Genomic DNA, 24,403 nt, shown 5'->3' with positions numbered 1-24,403 from the left:
GACTTCTCCCTGTCCGTCGGCCGACGCGACGAGGGATGTGGGTGGTGCCCCTCCCGCGGCTCCGCATGCAGAGCCTGTAGGGCCGGCTCCGCATTTCCCACTCTTCCCGGAAGCGACCCCTGCCCAGCTTCGTCATTTTTACGAAGTGATGCACCCCATCTTTGGGCAGCCCCACTCCGCCGGCACTCCTTTGAGCCCTGTGGACTCGGCTGGGGACCCTGAGAGGAACTGGGGTAAGCCAGTGGTTTGGATACCTCACCAGACCTTTGCATGTTGTCTCCTCCTACCGTGGCTACAGAGGAGAGAGCGTTGTATGCAGTGGTGTTGCGTAGGGCGACCAAGGCTTTCCACCTCGAGCTACCTACGGTGGCAGTGAGGACTAACCTCCTGACAGAGGTGCTTTAACCGGCAGTGAGCTCTTCGGAGCCCCTGCTGCTGTTTAATGAAGCCCTCCCGGACATCCTTTGGGCACCTGGCCCAGGCCCAACACGGGCGGCTGTGGCCAGGATGATTGCCCGACACCACTGCCCGCTTTCCTCTGCCAAACATCCCCCCCAAGAGCTTGGTAGTCCAAGCTTCCACTTCCAAGGGCGCATTCCCTACCGCTCCCCCGGACAGGGAGTCCAAAAAGCTGGATCATCGTGCATAGAAGATGTTTTCTTCCTCCAGCTTGGGACTTCGGTCGGTAAACACTGCTTGTGTATTGGGCCACTGCACCCACTCCGTGTGGGACACCGTTGCGCAGGTGCTTCCTCAGTGCCTGGAGGAGGCTCCAGGCCGTACTCTCGGGCGGTTGCTGAAGGGAGAGACGCAGCGAAATTTACCATCCACTGTGGGCTGGATACCGCCGACTCACTGGGCAGGACGATTTCCTCGTCAGTAGCCCTTCGACACTACACCTGGTTGAGGTCGACTGGGTTTTTCAGGGATGTCCAATCCACTTTTATGGACATGCCCTTTGGCCGTCGCCTTTTCAGTGACAAGTCAGACAACGTGCTGGAGGGCATTAAGGACTCTTGGGCTATGGCCGCCTCCTTGGGCCTCTTCACCTCTCGCCCTGTGCAGCCTGCTTTTCACCCCTTTTGTGGCTACTGAAGGAGTTCCCTGCCACGTGGGACCCGTCCTCACTACGCCACTGGAGTCAAGCTATCCTGGCTGATGACGGCTGATAGCCAGAAACCGGTCCTAGGATGCTTGATTCCGGTCCAGGGAAGACATGGCTTGGCAGTTCGGGCTGGACTGTTCCCATGAGGCACAGGGTCAAGACTGATTTGCATATGGCCATGTCTAAACTGCGGTGGCGTAGTGGGCAAAAGAAAGATGGATTTAACCCAGATCTCTTGACTGGGGGAGAATGTCTGCATTGTCAGCATTCCGTCCATCAATTGTTTGTTGTAACGTCCCGCCCAGAGCCACAGGCCAGTGCAAGCTGTTCAGCCCCAACGTGCCTGGGGACGTAGGAACCACCTCCGTGGTTCTGGGGGCCAGCGGGTGTAGCAGTCCACCACAGCCCCCTCTGCAGCAGTCTCCAAACCCTCCTAGTCCGACTTTTCAGGGCCACCAAACGCTAGTGGGCGGCAGGATTTGCCATCACCTCCCCCACTGGCGCACCATCACGTCGGACAGGTGGGTTTTGCAGATAGTCCGAAGGGGCTACTCCCTCCCCTTCCAGACTACCCCCCCCATCCGTGCCACCTCAGCACCATCGCATGTCGGAGGATCATCTGGCCCTTCTCCAACTGGAAGTTTTGGCACTCGTGGCCAAGGGAGCCATTGAGCGCGTTCCTGTCCCAGAAGTAAGTCGTGGTTGCTATTCCCACTACTTTCTGGTGCCCAAGGACAAAGGCCTTCGTCCTATCATGGATCTCAGGAATGTCAACCACTTCCTCCGGAAGAAGTTCAAAATGTTAACGCTCGCTTAGGTCTTGTCTGCCCTCGCCCCTGGAGACTGGATGGTAGCGTTGGACTTGCAGGACGCTTAATTTCAAATCCCTGTCCTGCCAGCCCACTGGCGTTACCTGAGGTTCACGGTAGGCCACGAGCACTTTCAGTTTACCTTGCTCCCCTTTGGCCTTACTGGCACCCCTCGGGTGTTCACCAAAGTGATGGCAGTGGTCGCAGCTCATCTGTGCAGATCAGGGCTTCCAGTCTTCCCCTATCTCGACTACTGGCTGTTGAAGACATTAAGGTCCCCCTTAATAACATCTGTCGGGCAGCTATGTGGGCATTGTTGCACACGTTCACCAAACACTATTGCCTGGACAGCCAAGTCCGGAGAGACCCCTTCTTTGGCCGTTCTGTTCTCCAGGACTTTCTGGTGTGAACTTAGTTCGCAGATGCACTTCCATGGTTGGTATTGCTGGGGTATCTATTCTAAGGTAAGGAATCTATAACCAACTGTTTCTTTCAGATGAACAAGTTACTTACCTTCGGTAACCATATATCTGTAAGAAACATAGGTTAGTTATAGTTTCCTTGCCGGCCCTCCCATCCTCCCCGTTCTGCGAACTGACTTCTAGGGTTAATGACATCCTTTCAGGGCCCTAGTTTTCTGCACCAGTGGTCAATGTCTTGCATGGCTCTGCGCCTCTGGCATGGAAAGTAGTGTACAGAACTGACGTCCGCGCGCAAGGGCTGCGTTTATGTAGCTACTGCGACGTCACCCCGTCGACCACGAATGCAGAGTCGAAGGACATCACCTTCCAACACGCAGGGGTACTGCTGACGAAAGTTTACGGATCCTGTTTGACGCCTGGGGGTAATTCTAAGGTAAGGAATCTATAACCTATGTTTCTTACAGATATATCGTTACCGAAGGTAAGTAACTTGTTTATTTTTAATACAGTCATTGGCTAATGTTGATTTTGAGTTTGTTAAATTTATTGGTAGTGTATCATCTATTCATTTTGTAGGGTCTGGGTCTGCTGATAAATTTGGTGGAGTACAGTGCACGCAATCGCCACTGCCTTGTCAACATGGAAACAACATGTTCCTATGACTCTTTCTGTGGGGAGGAACGCGTAAGGACAGTTGGACAGCTTGATGCTGTTCATGCTTTGGTGCAGGCAAGTACCTTTTTGCGGAAACTGTTTCATTAGAATACAGTAACAAGCGCTCGGAAAATGTCTGTTATGTAGTGTTTGTTAATATGATCCGTCTTAATTAAATATGCTGCATTTATTTTCCCATGTCACCTCTTATTATGGAGTCATGTAAATGTTATGATTTTTTTGTTCGTATACATTGAGTGCTTTTGAATTCCAGAATTGTAATAAAAAATAAAAAAAATGAAGCATAACGTTTTGATCCGGATGCAGTTTGTTTTATAGTTATATAACTGTGCTTTTGTTGATAGTTACAACATAGTATACCTAATGGTTGAATGATTTCTGTGAAACTGGCTTCTACAGTAATGACCTGGCAAACTATTTCCATATGAAAAATCAAAAAATGTAGGATACATTGCAAGACAACCCTTATGGGGTTGCTGTTGGACCCCCTGAAAAAGGTTGCCCTCAGTACATTTAATCTGTTTTTTTTTTACCTGCTTTAACACTCTAAAGCCTCTCAGAGATTTTTAGTACAATTAAATTGGGCTCTCCTAAGGATGTAACCCCATCTCACATCTTGGCTAAAGCAGCTGAGGTAATTTTGCCAACTCTTCTCGAACTGGCCAATCTTTCACCTACCTCTGGCTCTGTTCCAACAGCATGGAAGCATGCCGTGGTGAAAGCATTGCACAAAATGCCCAGTCTGGACCAACTGGATCTTGCAAACCTTTGCCTAATTTCTCTCCTGCCGAGGATTAACAAAATTCTGGAAAGACACACCAATTGTTCTCTCCGAATTTCTAGATAAGTATGACATCTTGCATCCATTACAGACTGGATTCCGTCCTTACCACTATACTGAGACGGCCTTGCTGGCAGTAGTCAAACACAAAAGCCTACTTGATCAAGGAGGTTCAGCTGTGATCCTCCTCCTAGATCTCAGCGTTTAACACCGTACACCACAATATCCTTGTCGACAGATTACGAAATGCCTCTATGATTGGAACTGCTCTTGCTTGGTTGGAGTCCTTTCTGGAGGATAGGGCCTTCCAGGTTTTTGAGGGAAATTGTATCTCACAGTCTTCGACTAAAATGCGAAGTACCACAGGGCTCTCTGTTAAGCCCAAGTCTGTTCAATGTATACCTGAGACCTTTTGCATAGATCGTCCTCCCTCTTGGGATTTTGATATCATATGCTGACAACAAGGAGTTTGTCTTTTCACTTGCTCAGACAGATGGCTCTGCAGCCCCCTCTTTATGCCTTTGTCTGGAAAATGTCGCAAAGTGCATGAAGAACTCTGGTCTTACTGCAAAAAGAATTAGCTTATTTAGGCTAAACCCCAGTTTCCCTTTAGCACTAGAGTTGGCCAGGCTGTCGAAGTCCTATCCAATCGCCTAAACCTGCCATAAAGAACTTGGGGATGTGGCTAGATGATTCTTTCAAGTTTGATACCCAGTCTTTTGCACTAACTGCGACTTGCTATAGGATGTGAAGGATATTGTGCAAAATAATACCCATCCTTCCTCCAATGGCAACTCCTTAAATTTGGGAGCCCCCGAAGCCAAAATCAAAAAACTAGAGGTGGTACAAAACTCTGCAGCATGTTTGTCTTTTCTACGAAGACATCAGTCTGTGCGTCAAGCCTTGCATTTCCTCCGCTGGCTGACGATAGCAGAGAAGATTAAATTAAAATCTCTCTGCATCACACACAGGGCACTGTTTGACAAAGATCTGTCCATCTCTAGAGTTTTGCTTTTCTTCTATTAACATGGGAGATCTCTGTGCTCCTCTAATGCCTGTCTGACTCAGATCCCTTTGATTAAGAGTAAAAGCAAGGGGGAGATCTTTTACACTCCATGCATCTAAATTATGGAGCACCATCCCTCTCTATCTTTGAGTTTTTGTTAAGGAACTACCGTTCCGCAAAGTATTAAAAACGTGGCTATTCTAAAGTGCGTGTTTGTAAATTGCTTCGCTTTAGCTGCACTGACAGCGCTGGGAGACCTACAAGTAGTCATGAATCTGAAAGAGATAATTAGTTATGGATTCCTCACCTTAGAATTACCCCCAGGCGTCAGACTGGATTCTGAGAATTTTTTCCTTCGCAGTACCTCTGCGCATCGATAGGTGGCGTCTGTTGACTTCACGTTCGTCGTGGTCGCCAGAATGACGTTGCCGTATCTACTTAGACGCCACCCTCGCGTGCTGACGTCTGTTCTTTCTTTTTCCGCACCAACCAGCGCAGATCCAGAGAGAGCGGTAGCTGGAGTCACTTTTTGACTCTGTTTTTTGTTACTTTTTTCAACACCATTTTTTGAGTCGATCGACTCCTGGTGAACGGAGGGATGTCAAGTCGGACTGGCTTCAAGGCTTGTGACTCCTGCCACAAACTGATGTTGGTTACGGACCCGTACCGCATGTGCTTTTGGTGCCTTGAGCGCGACCACGACCCAAAGTCGTGCTCCGACTGCCATGCCATGCCATGAATCTGAAGTCTTTGCGGGAGCGCTCCAGAAAGCTTCCCGAGGCCCGGCAGACCGCTCCATGCCGTTCACAGTCGAGAGGGAGGTCGCGGAGCCATCACCACCACCACCACTCGTCATAAGTCTTAGTCGTCCGGTAAGATGAAGCAGAAGAAGATGGTGAAAAAGCATCGCAGGACACGGAAGGAAGTCGGCCGGCTCTGCCTGCGGAGCCTGTTGGGTCGACTCTGGCCTTCCTTCCCTGTCCAGGACCCGGAGCGACTCCTACCCAGCTTCAAAGCTTTTTACCAAGCCTTACATTCTATCTTCGGGCAGTTTGACTCCGCTGGCTTGCCCTCTGGCCCCGCGGTCTCAGTTGGGGCCTCTAGGCCTTCGATGGCGGCCGCAGGGCCCCCAAGGATCCAGGCCTGGATCAGGATCGGCACCCATCGACCTTGTGACACCTCCGGCGTCAAATCCAGTGGCGACACCTCACCGCCTCTGACGCCGGTTGTTACCCAGCCGATGTCTGGACCGGCGCCGACCGGTACTTTTGTACCCCTGTTCTCTCCTGATGTTTCTTACCAGCCTGAGTGGCATACAGGAGAGTGTAAGGAGGACTGGGAGGATTCTGTGGACCCTCTTGCGGACCAGTTGGAGGAACCAGACTGGAGAGAGGAGTTGGGTGAGGCCAGTGGTCTGGACACCTCACCAGACCTTGGCATGCTGTCTACCCCTACCGTGGCTACGGAGGAGGTTGTATCTTATGCCATGTTGTTGCATAGGGCAGCCGAGGCACTAAACTTCAAACTTCCTACGGTGGCGGTCAGGACTAACCACCTGACAGGTGCTTCAACCGGCCGCGGGCTCCTCGGAGTTCCTGCTGCCGTTCAATGAGGCCCGTACGGACATCCTTTTGGGCACTTGGTCCTAGCTCAACACATGGACTCCTGTGGACTGGATGATTGTCAGACGCCACCGCCCGGCCCTGGGCGACCACATTTTCCCCTCTTCCCCTCCTACCTATGAGACCTTGGTAGTCCAAGCCTCCACGTCCAAAGGCGCATTCCCTAACGCACCATCTGATAGGGAATCCATTAAGCTGGACCCCCTTGGGAAGATCTTGGGGCTGCGGTCAGTGAACACCGCATGCCTGTTGTGCCGTTACTGCCACTCTGTGTGGGACACAGTTGCGCAGGTGCTGCCACAGTGCCCAGAGGAGGCCCCGGCTGTGCTTGCCCATGCTGTTGTCGAAGTGAGAGACGCTGCGAAGTTCACCATCCGGTGTGGGCTGGACATCGCCGACTCACTGGGCAGGACGATTTCCACGTCAGCCCTGAGACGCTACGTCTGGTTGAGGTACACTAGTTTTTATGGGGATGTCCAAGTAACGCTTTTGGACATGCCCCTTGATTGTCGTCGCCTGTTTGGCGACAAGGCAGACAAAGTGCTCGAGTGCTTTAAGGATTCCAAGGCCAAGGCCAGATCTCTAGGCATCGCTTACACCTCCCGCCCGGCCCAGTCTGGCTTTCGGCCCTTTCGTGGCTACGTTCCGCCCAGAGCCACAGGCCTGCGCAAGCTGTACTGCCTCTGCGTGGCCTAGGACGTGGATCCCACCGAAGAAGGGGTGTTTTGGTGCAGAAAAAAAGTGAAGTAGACATGGCACACACTCCTGCGTGCCATGCCTGCAATCAACTGCTTAAGGCCTAGGTAAGAAGCCCCGCTAGCAGGGTGCACTAGTCCGAAGGTGAGGGTCCAGAGGCATGAGCCCTGTACCCCTACAGTGTCTAAGTCCATTCATAGACATTGTAAGTGTAGTAAAGCCATAAAGAGTATATGGTCTGGGAGTTGGTCACTATGAACTGCATAGCTCCATAATGGCACTAAAAACTGGGAAGTGTGGAACCAAAATTCTCAGCACATTAAACCCACACTGATGCCAGTGTTGTGTTTAATGTAAAGTGCTGTCAGAGGGCATCTTAGAGATGCCCCCTGAAAATCGACCAGCTCTGGTGTGGTTCCTGAATGGCTGCCCGCCATTGCCACCACCAGACAGGTTTCTGGACCCGTGGGTAGAGGGCCTCCCTCAGCTCTCTGGGTCCAGGAACAAAGCCCATCCTGGGCAGAGGTGTCATGCCTCCTCCCCCATGTTGGGCTGCGCCCACGAAAGGGGAAGCTTCAAAGGTCTGCCACCTCTGGACGCTGTCTGTCTTTTGCTGTCCTCAGCAACTGGCCCCCACAGGTTCTGACCCCCACTTCAGCGGTAGAATAGGCTGGAAATCCAAGCTAAGAGAAGTGTGCCCACCCCTGCCAACCCAAACCCTGAGGTGAAGCACACATATCAGTCCCCTCCATCTTGAAGATGATGGGACACACAATTAGAAAGAGGCTCATGTTCCCTCCTGCTGGAGGGTAACATAATAGGGGCTGTACCCACCCCAAGGAAGGAACCCATCAACATCATTAAATTTAATAGTTAGGGGCGACCCTGAACCTTTCCTCCTCAGATTCGAGAAAGAAAGGAGGCCCGAAGAGATGTGCTGACCCAGAAAGAAACAGAGGACACCAACTGACTTGGCCCCAGTCCTACCAGCCTCTGCCAATCATGACCTGTATACAGCGAAGAAACCAGCGTGTCCAGCAGCAGCAGAGCCCAGAGGACCTGCCCTGCACTCAACTAACAGACTGTCTCCCGTGAGCACCGGATTCGCTCAAACCAAAGGCTAACCTTCGGAGTCCGTAATATGCGATTCTGCATCACCCTGCAACCGCCCGCCACAGGCTGAGACAGAGTGCCTCATACTCCAAAGAGATCCCCCTGACAATCCTAAGTTGGGATCCGGTGACCCCAGACCTCCCGCAAGCTGCGAAACTAAACCTGCAGCCTTCACATGAAGGGTCCCCCAACCACGATCGACAGCGGCAAGACAACCGTTTCCTTGACCAAAGCAGTCCAGGAAGTCCAACCACGTCCGTCCGACGGACACCTACCGCAACCGATCGCAGCCTAAGAAAACAGACGCATAAGACACCCCAGACCTAAACACCTTCCCGGCCTTGGTTGGCCCAACCACGGAGTTCAAGCATCCTCCCAGATCCCCAGTTGCCTGCCTAATCGTGGGTCACCTGCAAGAAGTCTTCCCCACCGAGCCTGCAGCTTTCTGAAACTGATAGACTCCACTGAGAAACCCAGGGACCCCGACGTCCGCTTTACCTCCTGCACCCGGCCACCTCGGTGCTGCTGTTCTTGTGTTGGTGTTTGGCCCCTGCAGTGCCAACCGCAACTTTAGGGATGGGCTCCCACATTCAAGTGGCCCGCTTGCCAGCAGACACCCAACCCAATGCCCCCTTAAGCCCGTTGGCTAACGTTGGGCCCCTGCACTCTTCACCCGGCCGCCCCAGTGCCACGGGTGGTGCAAGTAGAGTTTCCACCTGGACCTTTAGAAACCAAGGTCCTAATTCCAAACCCTCAACCTCGCAAGTCAAATACTTACCTCTGAATTTGCGGACCATTTTTCCTCCCACAGGGATTTTGTGTCTAGAAAGTGTTCTATGTAGAACTGATAATGTATGGAGTAAAAGTTAGCACTATTGTAAAGTAATCTGAAAGTAATCAAAGAGTATTTACTGTGTATTCCATGTATTCTGAAAAGCGTGATTGACCTGTAACTGTTACAATTACAAGAACTGCATTTCCCCGAACAGTCGTGCATTTGCAAATATTTATTACCTACTTGTACAAAGTCCTGCTTGGCTGTATAAATAAACCATAAGTATACCTTTTTTAAATACTTACAGAATTGGTCTGGATTCTGTCTGTATGTGTCACATAAGCCTTGATTGAGTGAATACAATAAATGCTTAACACACCCTCCTGATTAGCCTAGCTGCTCAACCACACTACTAGAGCTGTTGGTGATTATCTAATTTAGCCTCTGCTATACCCCTGGAGACCCACTGGACTCTGCACACCATACCTTACTTTGGTGTAGTATATGCAGAGCCAGCTTCCAACATCTGGTTTCCGGCGGAATCCGGTCTCCATATCAACTTTTTGGAGCGCCGAGCAATTAGACTGGCACTGAAATCATTCCTTCCCTCTCAGGGGAAAGTGGTGCAGGTGTTTACCGACAAATCCGCCACGATGTGGTACTGCATCAAATGGGGGGCTGGGACATGGACCCCTTGTCAAGAGGCTCTCCGTCTCTCGACATGACTGAAACATCATGACTTAACCCTGGTGGTTCAACACCTTCCAGGCTCCCTGAACGCCAGCACGGACAAACTCATCCCTTGATGCCTAGTCAGTCACGAATGGCGTCTCCATCAGGAGGTAGTGCAAGGTCTTTCAGCGGTGGGGAGAGCCTTGGTTAGATCTACCTCGCCGAAGGGAAGGCACCATGTCAACAGTATTGCTTGTTAAAGTTTCCAGCACTCGCTCGCAGACACTTTTGTCGCGAGTGGAGCTTTGGCCTCCTGTACGCTTTTCTGCCTGTACCACTTCTGCCCAGAGTGATCAAGCATGACCGGGCTCAAGTCTTTCTTGTAGCTGTGGATTGGGCATGGAGAGTCCAGTACCCCGACCTTCTGAGCATGGCCATCGATCCTCATATTAGACTGCCCTTTCGAGAGGAACCTCTGTCGCAGCAGCAGGGGAGGATTTTTAACCCAAACCTGTCAAGTCTCCAGCTGCTTGCGTGGAGATTGAGCGGTTGCAGTTAACCCTTTTCGACCTTCCCCCCCAAAGTCTGTTATCTTGCCAGCCAGGCGTTCCTCCGCTAAAATGGTATGCACCTGTAGATTGAACAAATTTGTGGCATTATGTACAGCAAGGGTTGTGGACCCCCTTTCTGCTCCAGTTTCCAAGGTCCTCTTGAACATTCTTTCTTTGGCCCTGCAGGGATCTGCCTTTGGCACTCAAAGGATATCTTGCTTTTCTCTGGCTGCCAGATCAGCCTTCTTAATTCAGATCTCCTATTGTCAACAGATTCTTTAAGTCCCTTACTCTTCTGTTCCCTCCATCTCCTTTCGTAATGCCCCAATAGTTCTCTCTTTTATATATATATATATATGTGCTCCCTTCGAGCCTCTTAAAAGCTATCCCCTCAAGTTGCTGACTCTCAAAACTGCCTTGCTTGTTGCCATCACCTCTGCTCGCAGGATGAGTGAGCTGCAGACTTTATCTTCTAAGCCCCCTTTTCGATCTGGCCATCCGATGAAGTTGTGCTTCAGATAAAGCTTTCATTCCTTCCAAAGGTCGTCACGCCTTTTCATGTGGGGCAGTGTATCACTCTGCCCACCTTGTGTCCACCCCCACATCCCTCCAAGTAGTAGAGTCGCCACCATGTGCCCCCAAAACGTGCTGTGTCTTTAGCTTGACTGCACAAAAGGCTTCTGAGTGGATGATCAAATCTTCGTTGCCTATGTGGGTGTCAGGAAAGGTCGGGATGTTCGAAAGTGGACCATCTCCTGATGGGTTGTCCTTTACATCAAAAAAGGACCCTCCAGTGGGGGTTGCATGCTCATTCAATGGCAGCAACAACAGCGTTGGCACATGGAGTTCCAGTCCTTGACATCTGTCAGCACCGTAGGCATCCTTGCACACTTTTACCAGACACTATTGCCTGAACAGCCAAGTCTGTAGGGAAGGGTACTTGCCCGTTCGGTTCTCCTGGGCTTCCTGGTGTGATCTTGGTTCGCAGACCCTCCTCCGGGGATGGTATCGCTGGGGGTATCTATTCTAAGGTAAGGAATCTACAACTATTAGTCTCTATCGGATGAACAAGTTGCGTACCTTCGGTAACAATGTATCTGGTAGAGACATATATTGTAGATTCCTTAATTCCCCACCCATCCTCCCCACAAACTGATTTCTAGGGATAGGGACTTCCCTCCAGAGCCCTAGTTTTGGCGTACCAGTGGTTAGTGTCTTTCATGGCTCAGCGTTCTGGCATGGAAATTCGGGTTAAAAACTGACGTTGCCGTACATATGCGGCATCTATATAGGTCCCGCAATGTTATCCCGGAGCCCATGACACGGAGGACGGGCGCGGAGCCGAATGACGCCACCTTCCAACACGCAAGGGTATAGCTAATGAAAAATCCCCGGATCCCGACTGACGTTTGGGGGAAACTATGGTAAGGAATCTACAACTAATATGTCTCTACCAGAAAGATAGTTACCGGAGGTAAGTAACTGTTTCCCTGCATCGGTCTGATTATCGCAGTACATATATTTTATACAAGAATAACGTTGGTTCAATAAATATATTGAAAAGGCCTATTGTGGATTTGTATATTTCTCTTGAGATCAAAGAGCACGTGTGACTGAGTGTAAGGTTTCTGATCTGTTATCACGTTCCCTGAGCGGTCAGGATTGTTATGTTCAGTGGTTGCCAGAAACCATTCACTCCTTGTTTAGGTGGGGGGGGGGCTTATATGTGCACTGTGAGTTACCCAGTCCATAGGCCAACATATTCTGCAGGGGTGCCTGGAACAGTCCAGGCACCTCACCCAAAGTATGTGTCCGCAAACACACAGATCCTACAGATTAGTGGAAACTACACGACATCAGGAAAACCCTGGGCTGGTGTTAGTTTACTCCTCTTGTCCTCAAACTGCAAAACTGCTAGTTAGAAACGTTCTGCCTGGAGAACCGTCAAAGACCAGGAACACAGTTGAAGCTGCAGCCATCAACATTGAATCGCTGATCGGCCTGAGTTTGCTGGATTGCCTGGCAGAAGATCCATCTTCCAGAAAAGATTCTAAGTCCTAACTTAGAGGGCTTTATCGAGGCCGAAGTTGAACGATGTCAAGGCCCTCCTGGACACTCACTATTCTTTTCCCGCTTGTGGCTTTCCAGTCTTTGACGACTGTACAGGGACCCAACTATCTGAAAGAGACACGTTAGTGATGGATTCCTTACCTTAGATTAATCCCCAGGCGTCAGACTGGATCCGGAAAGTTTTGCTAGCAGTACCCCTGCGCGTTAGTAGGTGGCGTCGTGCGGCTCCGCGTTCGTCGCTGGCGTCGTAAGCGCCGAGATGACTTCACCGAGACTACTTAGGCGCCACCCATGCGCACTGACGTCGGTTATTTATTTTTCCGCGCCAGCAAGCGCAGATCCGGTTAGAGCACGTACCTTAGTCACTTTTTGACTACCCTTTTTGAGACTTTTGTCTCCCTTTCTCCTTGGTGCACTTAGGGATGCCTGGATTTAAGTCTTGTGGGGCCTGCCGTCGCAATGTCAGTGGCGGCCCCCCTGAGGGAGAGGCGCCGGAAGCTGCTGGAGGTCTGGCACTCGTCCCAGCGCCATTCCAGGTCCAGGGACCGTTCACGGGAACGCTTGCAAGGCCGCTGTCCTCGCTCCTCAGGCTCCAAGTCTTCGCCCTCGGATTCGGGTAAGAATCGACACAAAAAGAAGTCAAAGAAGCGAGTTTGCTCTCTGACGTCCCCCCGTTGGTACCCGGATGCGGACGAGGGGGACAGGGGTTCTGCCCCTGCGGCTCCTTTGGATCCTGGGAGTCCCGCGGCCTACCCGCCTTACCCGGATCCGTTTGCGACTCCCGAACAGGTGCAAGAGTTTCTTGCTACCATGGACCGCCTCTTCAACCGCCAAACCTTCCTAATCTGAGCTTTGTGGAGCAACCCATGCCGGTGGGTGGCAGGATCCGCCACCACCTCCCCCACTGGCGTGATATCACCTCGGACAATTGGGTGTTGCAGATCATCTGCAGAGATTACTTCCTTCCCTTTCAGTCCTACCCTCCAGCCATGCCACCTCGGTGCCATCACATGACAGGGGATCACTTGGTACTTCTCCAGCAGGAAGTCACGGCCCTCTTGGCCAAGGCGGCCATCGAGTGCGTTCCTGGGCTGGAGGTAGGGAGTGGTTGTTATTCCCACTACTTTCTGGTCCCCAAGAAGGACAAGGGGGGCCTGCGCCCCATCTTGGACCTCCGGAATGTCAATCGCTTCCTCCGGAATGAGAAATTCAATATGCTGATTCTGGCTCTGGTCCTGGCTGCCCACGAGACTGGATGTTAGCGTTGGACTTGCAGGACGCATATTTTCACATCCCCGTCCTACCAGCCTACCGGCATTAACCTACTGTTCACGGTAGGCCAGGATCATTTTCAGTTTGCCGTGCTCCCCTTCGGCCTTACCAGCGTCCCTCGGGTGTTCACGTAGGTGATGGCGGTGGTCGCAGTTCACCGGCGCAGGTCGGGGGTATCAGTCTTCCCTTTCCTCGACGACTGGTTGATGAAGGCGGGCTTGCCCCATGCAGTTGTCAACCACCTTCAGACTATGGCCGACCTCCTGCATTTGCTGGGGTTCTCCATCAACGTGCCGAAGTCGCACCTGAGTCCCTCTCAGAATCTCTCCTTCATTGGAGCGGTTCTGTATTCAACGCTGTTTCGGGTTTATCCTCCCGAGCAGCGAGTCCGGGATATTCAGGCTATGATTCTGATCTTTCAGCCTCTGTCCCGGGTTTCTCAGGATGACCCTCCGGCTTCTGGGTCTGATGGCCTCATGCATCCTGCTAGTGCCGCATGCCAGATGGCATATGCGGGCTCTGCAGTGGTACCTGAAGTTCCAGTGGGCGCAGCATCAGGGCAACCTGTCAGATCATGTCCAGCTCTCGGAGGACACTGCCCGACAATTGCAGTGGTGGCTCACAAATCGCGATTGGGTCAATGGCAGATCCCTATCCCTTCCCCAACCGGAGCACACAGTGGTGACGGATGCGTCCCCCCTGGGATGGGGAGGTCACTTGGGAGAGTTGCAGATCAGAGGACTGTGGTCTCCGGCGGAGTCCCGGCTCCATATCAACCTTCTGGAGCTCCGGGCGATCCGACTTGCACTGAAGGCGTTCCGTGCCTCTGTCTGGGAAAGAGTGGTGCAGGTGTTCACGGACAACACCACTGCCATGTGGTACTGCAACAAACAAGGCGGGGTGGGGTCGTGGACCCTATGTCAAGAGGCCCTCTGCCTCCGGACATGGCTGGAACATCAGGACATATCCCTGTGGTTCAACACCTGGCAGGTTCACTGAACGCCAGGGCGGACAAACTCAGCCGCAGGTCCATGATGGATCACGAATGGCGTCTTCACTCGGAGGTGGTGCAAGGTCTCTTTCAGCAGTGGGCAGAGCCTTGGTTAGATCTATTCACCACCGAAGAGAACGCGCAATGTCTTCAGTTCTGCGCTTTGGAATTTCCAAGGCGGCACTTGCTAGGCGATGCTTTTCGTCATGAGTGGAGTTGCGGTCTGTTGTACGCCTTTCCACCTATACCACTTCTGCCCAGAGTGCTGAAGAAGATTCGGCGCGACCGGGCCCAAGTCATCCTTGTGGCACGAAGATACTGGTATCCCGAGCTACTCAGCATGGCGATCGATCCCCTGATCCGTCTCCCTCTTAGGGAGGATCTTCTGTCGCAGCAGCAGGGGACGGTCCTCCACCCGAACCTGTCCAGCCTCCACCTCCATGTGGGGAGATCGAGCGGCGCCAGTTAACAGCTTTCGATCTTCCTCCCAAAGTCTGTGATGTCATTCTGGCAGCCAGGCGTCCCTCCACTTAAAAGGTATACGCCTGCAGGTGGAACAAGTTTGTGGCATGGTGCACAGCTAAGGCTGTGGATCCCCTTTCTGCCCCCTCTTTCCGAAGTCCTTCTGTTCCTCCTTTCTTTGGCCCAGCAGGGCTCTGCTCTGGGCACTATCAAAGGTTATCTTTCAGCCATCTCTGCCTTTCTCAGGCTTCCAGATCAGCCTTCTCTCTTTAAGTCCCCGGTTGTTAACCGTTTCCTGAAAGGCGTTATTCAATTTGATTTTATCGCCTTCTTGGAATACAATCGTCTGCATCCTACGCAGACTGGATTTAGACCCCAACAAGGCACAGAGATGGCTATCCTGGCTGCAGTAGAGGAAATCAGGAAGACCCTTGACAATGGAGGCTGCGCTGCCCTTATTTTATTGGACCTTAGCGCGGCCTTCGACACTGTTAATCACCAGCTAATGATACAAAGACTGAGGGAGGCCGGAGTGACCGGACTGGCACTAAAATGGCTACAGTCTTTCCTCCAAAACAGGGTCTCTACAGTTTTCGAAGGAGAATGCTCCTCGAAACGTATTCCGTTGACTTGTGGGGTCCCACAGGGATCTTCCCTAAGCCCCTCGATGTTCAATGTCTATATGAGCTCGTTGGCTGAAACAGTATACCCATTTGGGGTTTAGATCGTTGCATACGCCGACGACACACAATTATCTCCTTGAAGCAATCCAACCACCTGGACCCTGATCTAACCACCTGCCTTGAGAAAGTCTTAAACTGGATGAGTAGTTCCTTTTTTAAACTTAACGGATCTAAGACCGAACTCCTGCTTTTGGGGAAGTCTGCTCCCCCAAATGTAGATCACCTGTGGCCCAGTTGCCTAGGTCACCCCCAGCCCCTAAAAAAAATAAAGAGCCTAGGAGTCTGGATTGATTGCAATCTTGATTTTAGAGAGCATTCACATGTAGTAGCAGCGATTTGTTATGGCTTACTAAGAATGTTTAGAAAGTTACTCCCCCTGCTCCCTTTTGCTGCTAGACGGCTGCTGGTACAGGCCCTCGTTTTATGACTCAATTATGCCAATGCCATCTACCTGGGAGCACCCCAGGCTACCATCAAAAAACTTTAAATCGTACAGAACTGTTCGGCCCGTATGCTGCTGAACATTTCCAAACGATCCTCTGCAAAGCCTGCCCTCACTAACTTGCATTGGCTCCCTGTCCAGGAAAGAATTCGATTTAAGGCTGTGTATCACCTATAAGTCGGTGTCAGGAAAGGGCCCACCTTTGATCCGCCCCTGGATCCAACCTTATGTACCTAACAGTGCCCTTAGGTCTGAGAATAAAGGTTTAATCTAAGTCCCCAAGATTAAACGTGCACGTAGTGGAGGCCGACTGTTCACATACAATGCATCCAGACTCTGGAACAGTATCCCCCTCCACATACGTGCCGAACCGGACTACCTCAAGTTCAGAAAACATCTGAAAACCTTTCTCTTTTATTAATCTCCTCACAGTTCACATGGCTTCGTAGCGCTGGGATGCCCCTGGGTAACCACGCGCTTTAGAAATGTTCCTTCGTTCATTCATTCATTCAATCATTACACACACGTTTCCTCCCGTGCCATTCATAATGCCTCAGTGGGACTTAAATCTTGTCTTGACCTATCTGATGTGCACTCCTTTTGAGCCCCTTCATAACCGTCCTTTACATCTTCTTACTCTCCAGACGGCTTTCCTGGTAGCTATCACCTCTGCCAGAAGAGTGAGTGAGCTCCAGGCTCTTTCTTCCAAACCTCCTTTCCTTTCTGTTCATCCGGACAAGGTGGTGTTAAGGACCTGTCATTCTTTTTTGCCAAAGGTTGTCACGCCCTTCCACATCGGGCAGACCATCACTTTGCCCTCCTTCTTTCCGCCTCCGCATCCTTCAAGGGAGGAGGAGAGGCTCCACCGTCTGGACCCAAAACGTGCGCTCGCGTTCTGTCTGAAGCGTACACAGCAGTTCCAGGTGGATGACCAGCTCTTTGTTGGCTACGTGGGCGCCAAGCAAGGTCGGGCCGTGCACAAACGCACCATCTCGCGGTGGCTCATTCTGTGCCTCAAAGCATGTTACTCCTTGGCTAAGAAGGAGCCTCCTGTGGGGCTGCGTGCCCATTCTACCAGGGCAACTGCAGCCACTACTGCCTTGGGACGCGGCGTTCCCTTGCAGGATATTTGTCCTGCAGCTACCTAGGCCTTGCTGCACACGTTTACCAAGCATTACTGCCTTGACAGTCAAGTCCGGAGAGACAGCTTCTTTGGCCGTTCTGTTCTCTGACTTTCTGGTGTAATCCGTTCGCAGACCCACCACCGGGGTTGGTATTGCTGGGGTATCTATTCTAAAGTAAGGAATCTATCACTAACGTCTCTTTCAGATGCACAAGTTACTACTTGTGTAACGATATATCTGTAAGAGACATTAGTTAGTGATAGATTCCTTACCGCCCCATCCATCCTCCCCGTTCTGCGAACTGATTTCTAGGGTTAAGGTCATCCCTTTCAGGGCCCTAGTTTCTTGGCACCAGTAGTCAGTTTCTTGCATGGCTCTGCGTTCCTTGCGCGGAAAGTAGTGTACAGAACTGACGTCAGCGCGCATGGGTGGCGCCTAATTAGTCTCTGTGTCGTCATCTCGGCGCTTACGACGCCAGTGACGGACGTGGAGCCGCACGACGCCACCTACTGACGCGCAGGGGTACTGCTAGCAAAAGTTTCCGGATCCAGTCTGACGCCTTGGGATTATTTTAAAGTAAGGAATCTATCACTAACTAATTTGTCTTACAGATATATTGTTACACAAGTAGTAACTTGTGCGTTAAGTAACCCGCCTTTGGCGAGCTGTTCTTTGGACCCAGCTTGCTCTGCTGACAACTAGCTAATAACCACTTCTACTCAAAAACTAAATTCTAAGTCAGGAGGCTAACTTTCCGCCAGGACAAACATTATCCCAGGATCTGAACTGCGCTCCTTCACAGTTGGCCTTCACTTATGACTTTGACCTGGTCTAGCACAACCAGATAACCGCAGTTGGTGCTTTACACTTTATGGAGCTATTTTTAGTTCAATCATTAAAAATTCATATCTTTGGATCTGCTTACTGGATGTTATTTGATGTCTACTCTTTCTAAATTGGTTTGAGATTTTCCTTGTATTGTCATCGTATTGCTGTTTGAGTTCTGCAGAAAGGTTTCATGCATTGTCTTAAGGTTAAGCCTGACTGCTTTATGCCAAGCTACCAGATGGTTAAGCACAGGTTTATTTAGTGACTTAGCGGTTCATCCTGACAAGGATTGTGACTATTATTTAAGGTGGATTCTCACCCCCTAAACTAATACTCTAGTTGCCTATACTCTCAAATTTAGAAAACCATGATAAGACGCTAACAAATGCTAGACTGAAACTTAGCTACTATAAGGTCCTATACTAATGGCGTTGGTGCCCGACCAAACTCAATGAGTAAATCAAAATGCTGGAAGTGTGATGCACAAGACTGTGATAAATGGCATGTTCTATGGGAATGTACGGCATTCCCCCAGAATTGGCAAGCTATTTGAGACTCGCTCAGAACAGAACTTTTAGTGACAATACCACAGACAGGGAGACTTGTTTTGTTAAGCGATATATCACTCCTACCTTTTCTACACCACCATGCTAAATGGCTGATTTCCCCGGGTTTCTCAGTAGCAAAAGTAGTGATACTATGTTACTGGAAACCTGCTGCAACATTTCAAAATTTGCTCGGATATGCACATGAGGGCTATATATGAAAAAAAACAATAGGAAAAAAACAATCTGAGGATGGAGAGGATGCCCATGCGCACTGTAGTCCAGGGGAGGAGCCACCTATCTTGTGATACTTCGAAGACTCTTCCAGGACAACAATGTGCAATCATCCGGACCCAACACTAGGCGGCGATCTATGCACAGATATGAATGTCAGCAGCCCTACATGCCAAGAACAGATGCATACTGGTAAGTAGCATATTCGATATTTGATTCTGCAGGCAATTGGAACATTAAAAATGGTTGCCAGTGTAATATAAAAAAATAGATAAGTAACTGATAATAAATTCAGAATAACACATGCCTTGTTACTTTTGACACAATCTGTGTTAAAGTAGGGGGCGGGGGGTTTTCTGAATTATTATAGTGAACCATACTGCTGTACAAGTCAACGGTTTAATGTATTACATTACTCACACCCTGCCTGTTAGAATTTTTAACCTTAAATAAGTCGTACCTTCATTACTTAAGTGTAGAAATGTGTAGGAATAAAATAAATTGTGTGATGGCATGTGCTGTATGTGCCAATACTGCCCTCACTCTCACAAATGTGTGACATGCTTCATCATTGGAATGCTTACAAAAACACCCCAGCGTTGCCACGCATGGGGTGGAGCAATAGGGTTGGGCAAGACAACACAAACAGACTCAAAATAATTATACAGTGACTGGGAACGACGGTAGTGAAAGTGCAGTGTGGAGTGATTTAAAACTGCCTCGGAAGTGTCGCTGTGCCTAAAACGTTATTCCTGGATCTTCCGGCCAGCCGTTAAAAAATGTGAAGGATGGTGGTGATTGAGAGATCCTATGTACTCCAAGCACCCCTCCCTTACTGCCAGGTGGTCAACATGTTTCGGCCATTAGTGTATGGCCCTCGTGTAGGGTCACGGCGGCCTTTCTCAGGATTCTACCTGTCCCAGTACACACTCACTCTCACCTACAATAGAGATAAGAGGGTAACTTAAAGCCAGTTCCTTCCGTGTTGAGGAAATCCCTCTAATAGTTAATGAAAGTACTAAGGAACCGATAGAAATAACAAGAAGAGACAACCTGTCAGAAGGAGTGGTCTCATGCAAGTGTATGCAATTTTGTCTTGGAAATTTTGTGTAAACCAACATACAATCCAGTGAGTCAATCATATGGAAAGACTAGGATGTCAACCCCATCTATTATTGCGTGTGTCAAAAAAGAATTATAAAAATCATTTATTCAATTAAAATGTATATATACACATCTCTCCAGCATATGCAATCATCAGGCTATCATCCACGCAGCCAGTGCTGCTGACCATTCGGGGTCCGGTGGATGACTCTACTCACCGAGTTTACCCCATTTAGTATTTGAACTGGTGGCGGGCAAGGGGAGACCCCCCTGTAGTCTCCCTCTTTATAGGAGGGATATAAAACTAGGCATAATCTTTGAGAGTTACTTCATCAGCTGTAATCCACAGTGCGAGACCATTACTTATCTCTAGTATGCCCATATTTATTGTCATTGTCAAGTTTAAGGCAAATAGGGCTGTTGTAATAGTGAAGGTATTGTGTTTCATCTGGTAGTTAATGTTACTAGTTTGCAAGTAACCAAGTAAAGCTCATCGTGTCATAGGGCAAATGCCACATCAAGATTCCTGGTGCGATATGAGCGAATGAACCATAGGCACCTCGTTTCACAATAGTGTCACGTGGTATACAAAACGGTATACAATATAATAGTTGAAACACACGTATGGTCAACATAACATCCCTTGCCATCCACTATGTTATAACAATAGAACATGCAGCCCTTCAAACTCACACTCGGTACGGTACTCAAATCAAAAGTAAAATCGCGCCTTCAACGGCCCCCCACACTCCTTACTACGCCAATGGGTGGTGCTCCGATGGCAAAAGCTCGCCTCCCTCCGCCGTGTAGAGTAACTACGGAGGCAGGCGCTGAGGTATTTTACTCCATTTCACATCTACCGTCACAAAGACAGGATTACCTTTCCTGGATCTGATAATTGAACCCGGGGGGGTAAACTTCATACGAGAGTCTACCATAAACCCACGGATAAGAATGCCCTACTCTCCTTTGAGAGTTTCCACCCGAAGTCTCTAAGAGAGAATCTGCCAGTGGGCCAGTTCTTCCGCCTGAGACTGTATTGCACGGAGAAATCCAGCTTTAAAGAGGAAGCTACCCTCCTCTCAAGAAAACTCTCCCAAAGGGGATAGCCAGAACGTGCCAGGAAAAGAGCCACAAATGCCGACAAAGTCTTCTGGAGATGGCGACTAAGCATTGACAAACCAGTATGCGTCACTACTTTTAACATGGCGTCTCACCAAATCAGACGAGTAATACTGAAACACTGGAGGGTACTTGACACCAATGGCCTGAAGATTGAGAAACCCTTATTTTCATATAAGCGGAGTTCCAACATAAAAGACAGGTTAGTGCATACTAGACCTGCTTTTCCGCGTCTGGTAGAAAACCAGCCACGGGTCAACTGCCTCCAGTACAAGGCCACTCAAGGTGTGGCAGCTGTAATGTTTGCCACTTCACGAACAACACTAAATCTATTGATATGGGCCTCACCTACTCTGGGGAACAGAGGATGCAGACAAATTGTAATTCGGAGGGTGTTACTTAACTCATTACGTGTCCATGCCAGATGCGGGATGTGGGAATGACCACCCGCAAGGTTAAGACGAGCATCATGGAACACCGCAGCACTATAAGGTGTATGAGGTCCAACACCAAACTGACTGCACACTATTTGGAGAAACACCATAGTGTTGATGAGTTAACATGGACTGTCAGAGAAATTGAGATTTAACAGCTCCACGGGGGACAAGACCTGAGCCCTACTCTTAAGAGAACAAAATGGGTGTACCGCCTTCGCAGTCATGAAGTGGGACTCAATGACATATCCAATGGCATGCCCTGAATCGTTAAACTCTAGCCCCAATAATCAGTAAATCAGCTCCCTCCTGACCGTATATGGATCACACCATTGGAGCACTCTGCCCCATTCCTACAGGGTAGTACCATAACCATAGTTTCTCTCTAGAGGCTCTTAACAGGGTCATCCCATCCATTTTTTAATGTGCTATCAAATGGGGTTTATCGTGAATATTGCTCGGTTATATATCATCCCTCCACCTGGTCGCGGAGTTACTAGCATTCAAGTAATTATCCCTTGCACCAGTATTTGCCATTTGAGGGGGTTTGTTAGGATGCATAATTAAGTGGCTAACATCTCCTTAATGTATACATATATATGCATTCATTATCCCGACTAGGAACTCGCGGTACCCGGACTATCATGCGGTGACCGGCATTGTGTATATTTGAATGATGGGAATGTTTGGGTGAGCGCTATAGACATCGCGCTATGACGTGGCCACGTCAATGTAATCACCTGCACAACGCCAGTCAGGTGACCGGAACTGTGAGCCTCTGCAGGAATAGGATAAAATACCTCAGCGCCCGCCTCCGTTGTTACTCTACACGGAGGAGGGAGGCGAGCATTTTTTTTATCGGAGCACCACCCTTGGCGTAGTAAGGAGTGTGGGGGGCCGTTGAGGGCGGGATTTTACTTCTGATTTGAGTACCGTACCGGGTGTGAGTTTGAAGGGCTGCATGTTCTATTGTTATAACATAGCGTATCGCAAGGGAAGTTATGCTGACCATACGTGTTTCAACTATTATATTCTATACCGTTTTCTATACCACGTGACACTATTGTGAAACGAGGTGCCTATGGTTCATTCTCTCATATCGTACCATGATGTGGCATATGCCCTATGACACGAACTTTATTTGGTTACTTGCAAACTAGTAACATTAACACATGAAACACGATACCTTCACTATTACAACAGCCCTATTTGCCTTAAACCCGACTAGGACAAATAAATATGGGCATACTAGAGATAAGTAATGGTCTCGCACTGTGGATTACAGCTGATGAAGTAAATGATATCACAGATTTTCTTGATTTATCTCCCTCCTATAAAGAGTGTGACTACAGGTGGTCTCCCCTTGCCCGCCACCAGTTCAAATACGAATTGGGGGTAAACTCGGTGAGTAGAGGCATCCACCGGACCCCGAATCGTCAGCAGCATTGGCTGCGTGGACGATAGCCTGATGATTGCATATACCTGAGAGAAGTGTATATATATATATATATGCATTTTAATTGTTTAAATAATTTTTATAATTCTTTTTGACACACGCAATAATAGATGGGGTTGATACCATAGTCTTTCCATATGATTGACCCACTGGATAGTATGGTGGTTTACACGAAATTTCCAAGACAAAATTGCATACACTTGCATGAGAACACTACTTCAGGCTGGTTGTCTCTTCTTGGTATTTCTATCGGTTCCTTAGTACTTTCATTACCTATTGGAGGGATTTCCTTGACACAGAAGGAACTGGCTTTAAGTTACCCTCTTATATCTATTGGAGGTGAGGGTGAGAGCGTCCTGGGACAGGTAGAGTCCTGAGGAAGGCCGGCGTGACTCTACATGAGGGGCATACACTAACGACCGAAACATGTTGACCACCTGGCAGTAAGGGAGGGGTGCTAGGAGTAAATAGGATCTCTCAATCACCACCATCCTTCACATTTTTTAACGCCTGGCCGGAAGACTCAGGAATAAGGTTTTAGGTACAGCGACAGTTTTAAATCACTCCACACTGCACTTTCACTACCGTTGTTCCCAGTCACTGTGTAATTATTTTGTCTTTTTGTGTTGTATTGTCTTCCCCAACCCTATTGCTCCTCCCCATGCGTGGCTACGCTGGGGTGTTTTTGTAGGCAGCCCAATGATGAAGCATGTCACATTTGTGTGAGGGCAGTACAGCACATGCCATCACACAATATATTGTATTAATCCCTACAACTCTTGGTGTATTAAGTGTTGACAGGGGGCTCTGGGTAGGTGAGTCCGTACCCTCACCCCTTCTTTTGTTTATACAAGGAATAACATAACCCAGTATTACATTTGATGTAAGGATGTGACATTTTTAAAATCAATAAAGAATTGCATTACAAGGAGCACATTAAGTGCTTTTTCCAAGCTGCCTGTTGAAGGACCGAGTTCTCCTTCCACCAGTCCCAAGGTTGCTACTACTACATAGGCATCCGGCGTGGCTTTTCGTGATCTGTCTGACGACGACATGGGTCAAGTGTGCACGTTCACAAATGTTTACTGTCTTGACTGCAAAGTCAGACAGGAAGTGCATTTAGCTTTTTCTGCACTGCTGGTCTTTTGGACTGAGCCCACTCCACAGATCCTCTACCTTGGGAGCTACTGCTTTAAATATACACTGAAAGTGAGGAATCCCCAGTTAGAAGTATCTGTCATAAGAAGAACTTTCTGATGGCTACTCTTATCTAACCATAGATTCCTTACCGACACACTCCTTATTCTGTGAAATGGGCTATTTCCATTTAAAGAGGTCCCAAACTAAAGATCTGCATACAGGTCAACTTAATTCTGTGATGAGCTCTGCATCTGAGAGTGCGAACAAGC

The 24,403-nt window shown here is 49.4% G+C and overlaps 1 protein-coding gene across 4 annotated transcripts in view; it reads left to right on the top strand.

Annotated features, from left to right (window-relative positions):
* Positions 1–24,403, top strand: part of WAPL (WAPL cohesin release factor) — a 1,161,107-nt gene that overhangs the window by 830,394 nt on the left and 306,310 nt on the right. For all 4 annotated transcript variants that reach the window (XM_085607305.1, XM_085607324.1, XM_085607315.1 and 1 more), the window contains one exon: positions 2,913–3,065. In XM_085607305.1, coding sequence (XP_085463431.1) covers positions 2,913–3,065 — 153 coding nt within the window. The remainder of the gene's footprint in view (positions 1–2,912; positions 3,066–24,403) is intronic.

This window comes from Triturus cristatus, chromosome 1_2 (assembly GCF_964204655.1).
Source record: "Triturus cristatus chromosome 1_2, aTriCri1.1, whole genome shotgun sequence".
Classification (NCBI taxonomy): domain Eukaryota; kingdom Metazoa; phylum Chordata; class Amphibia; order Caudata; family Salamandridae; genus Triturus; species Triturus cristatus.
The sequence above is the reverse complement of the archived record's forward strand: the minus strand, read 5'-3'. Positions and strand labels throughout refer to the sequence as shown.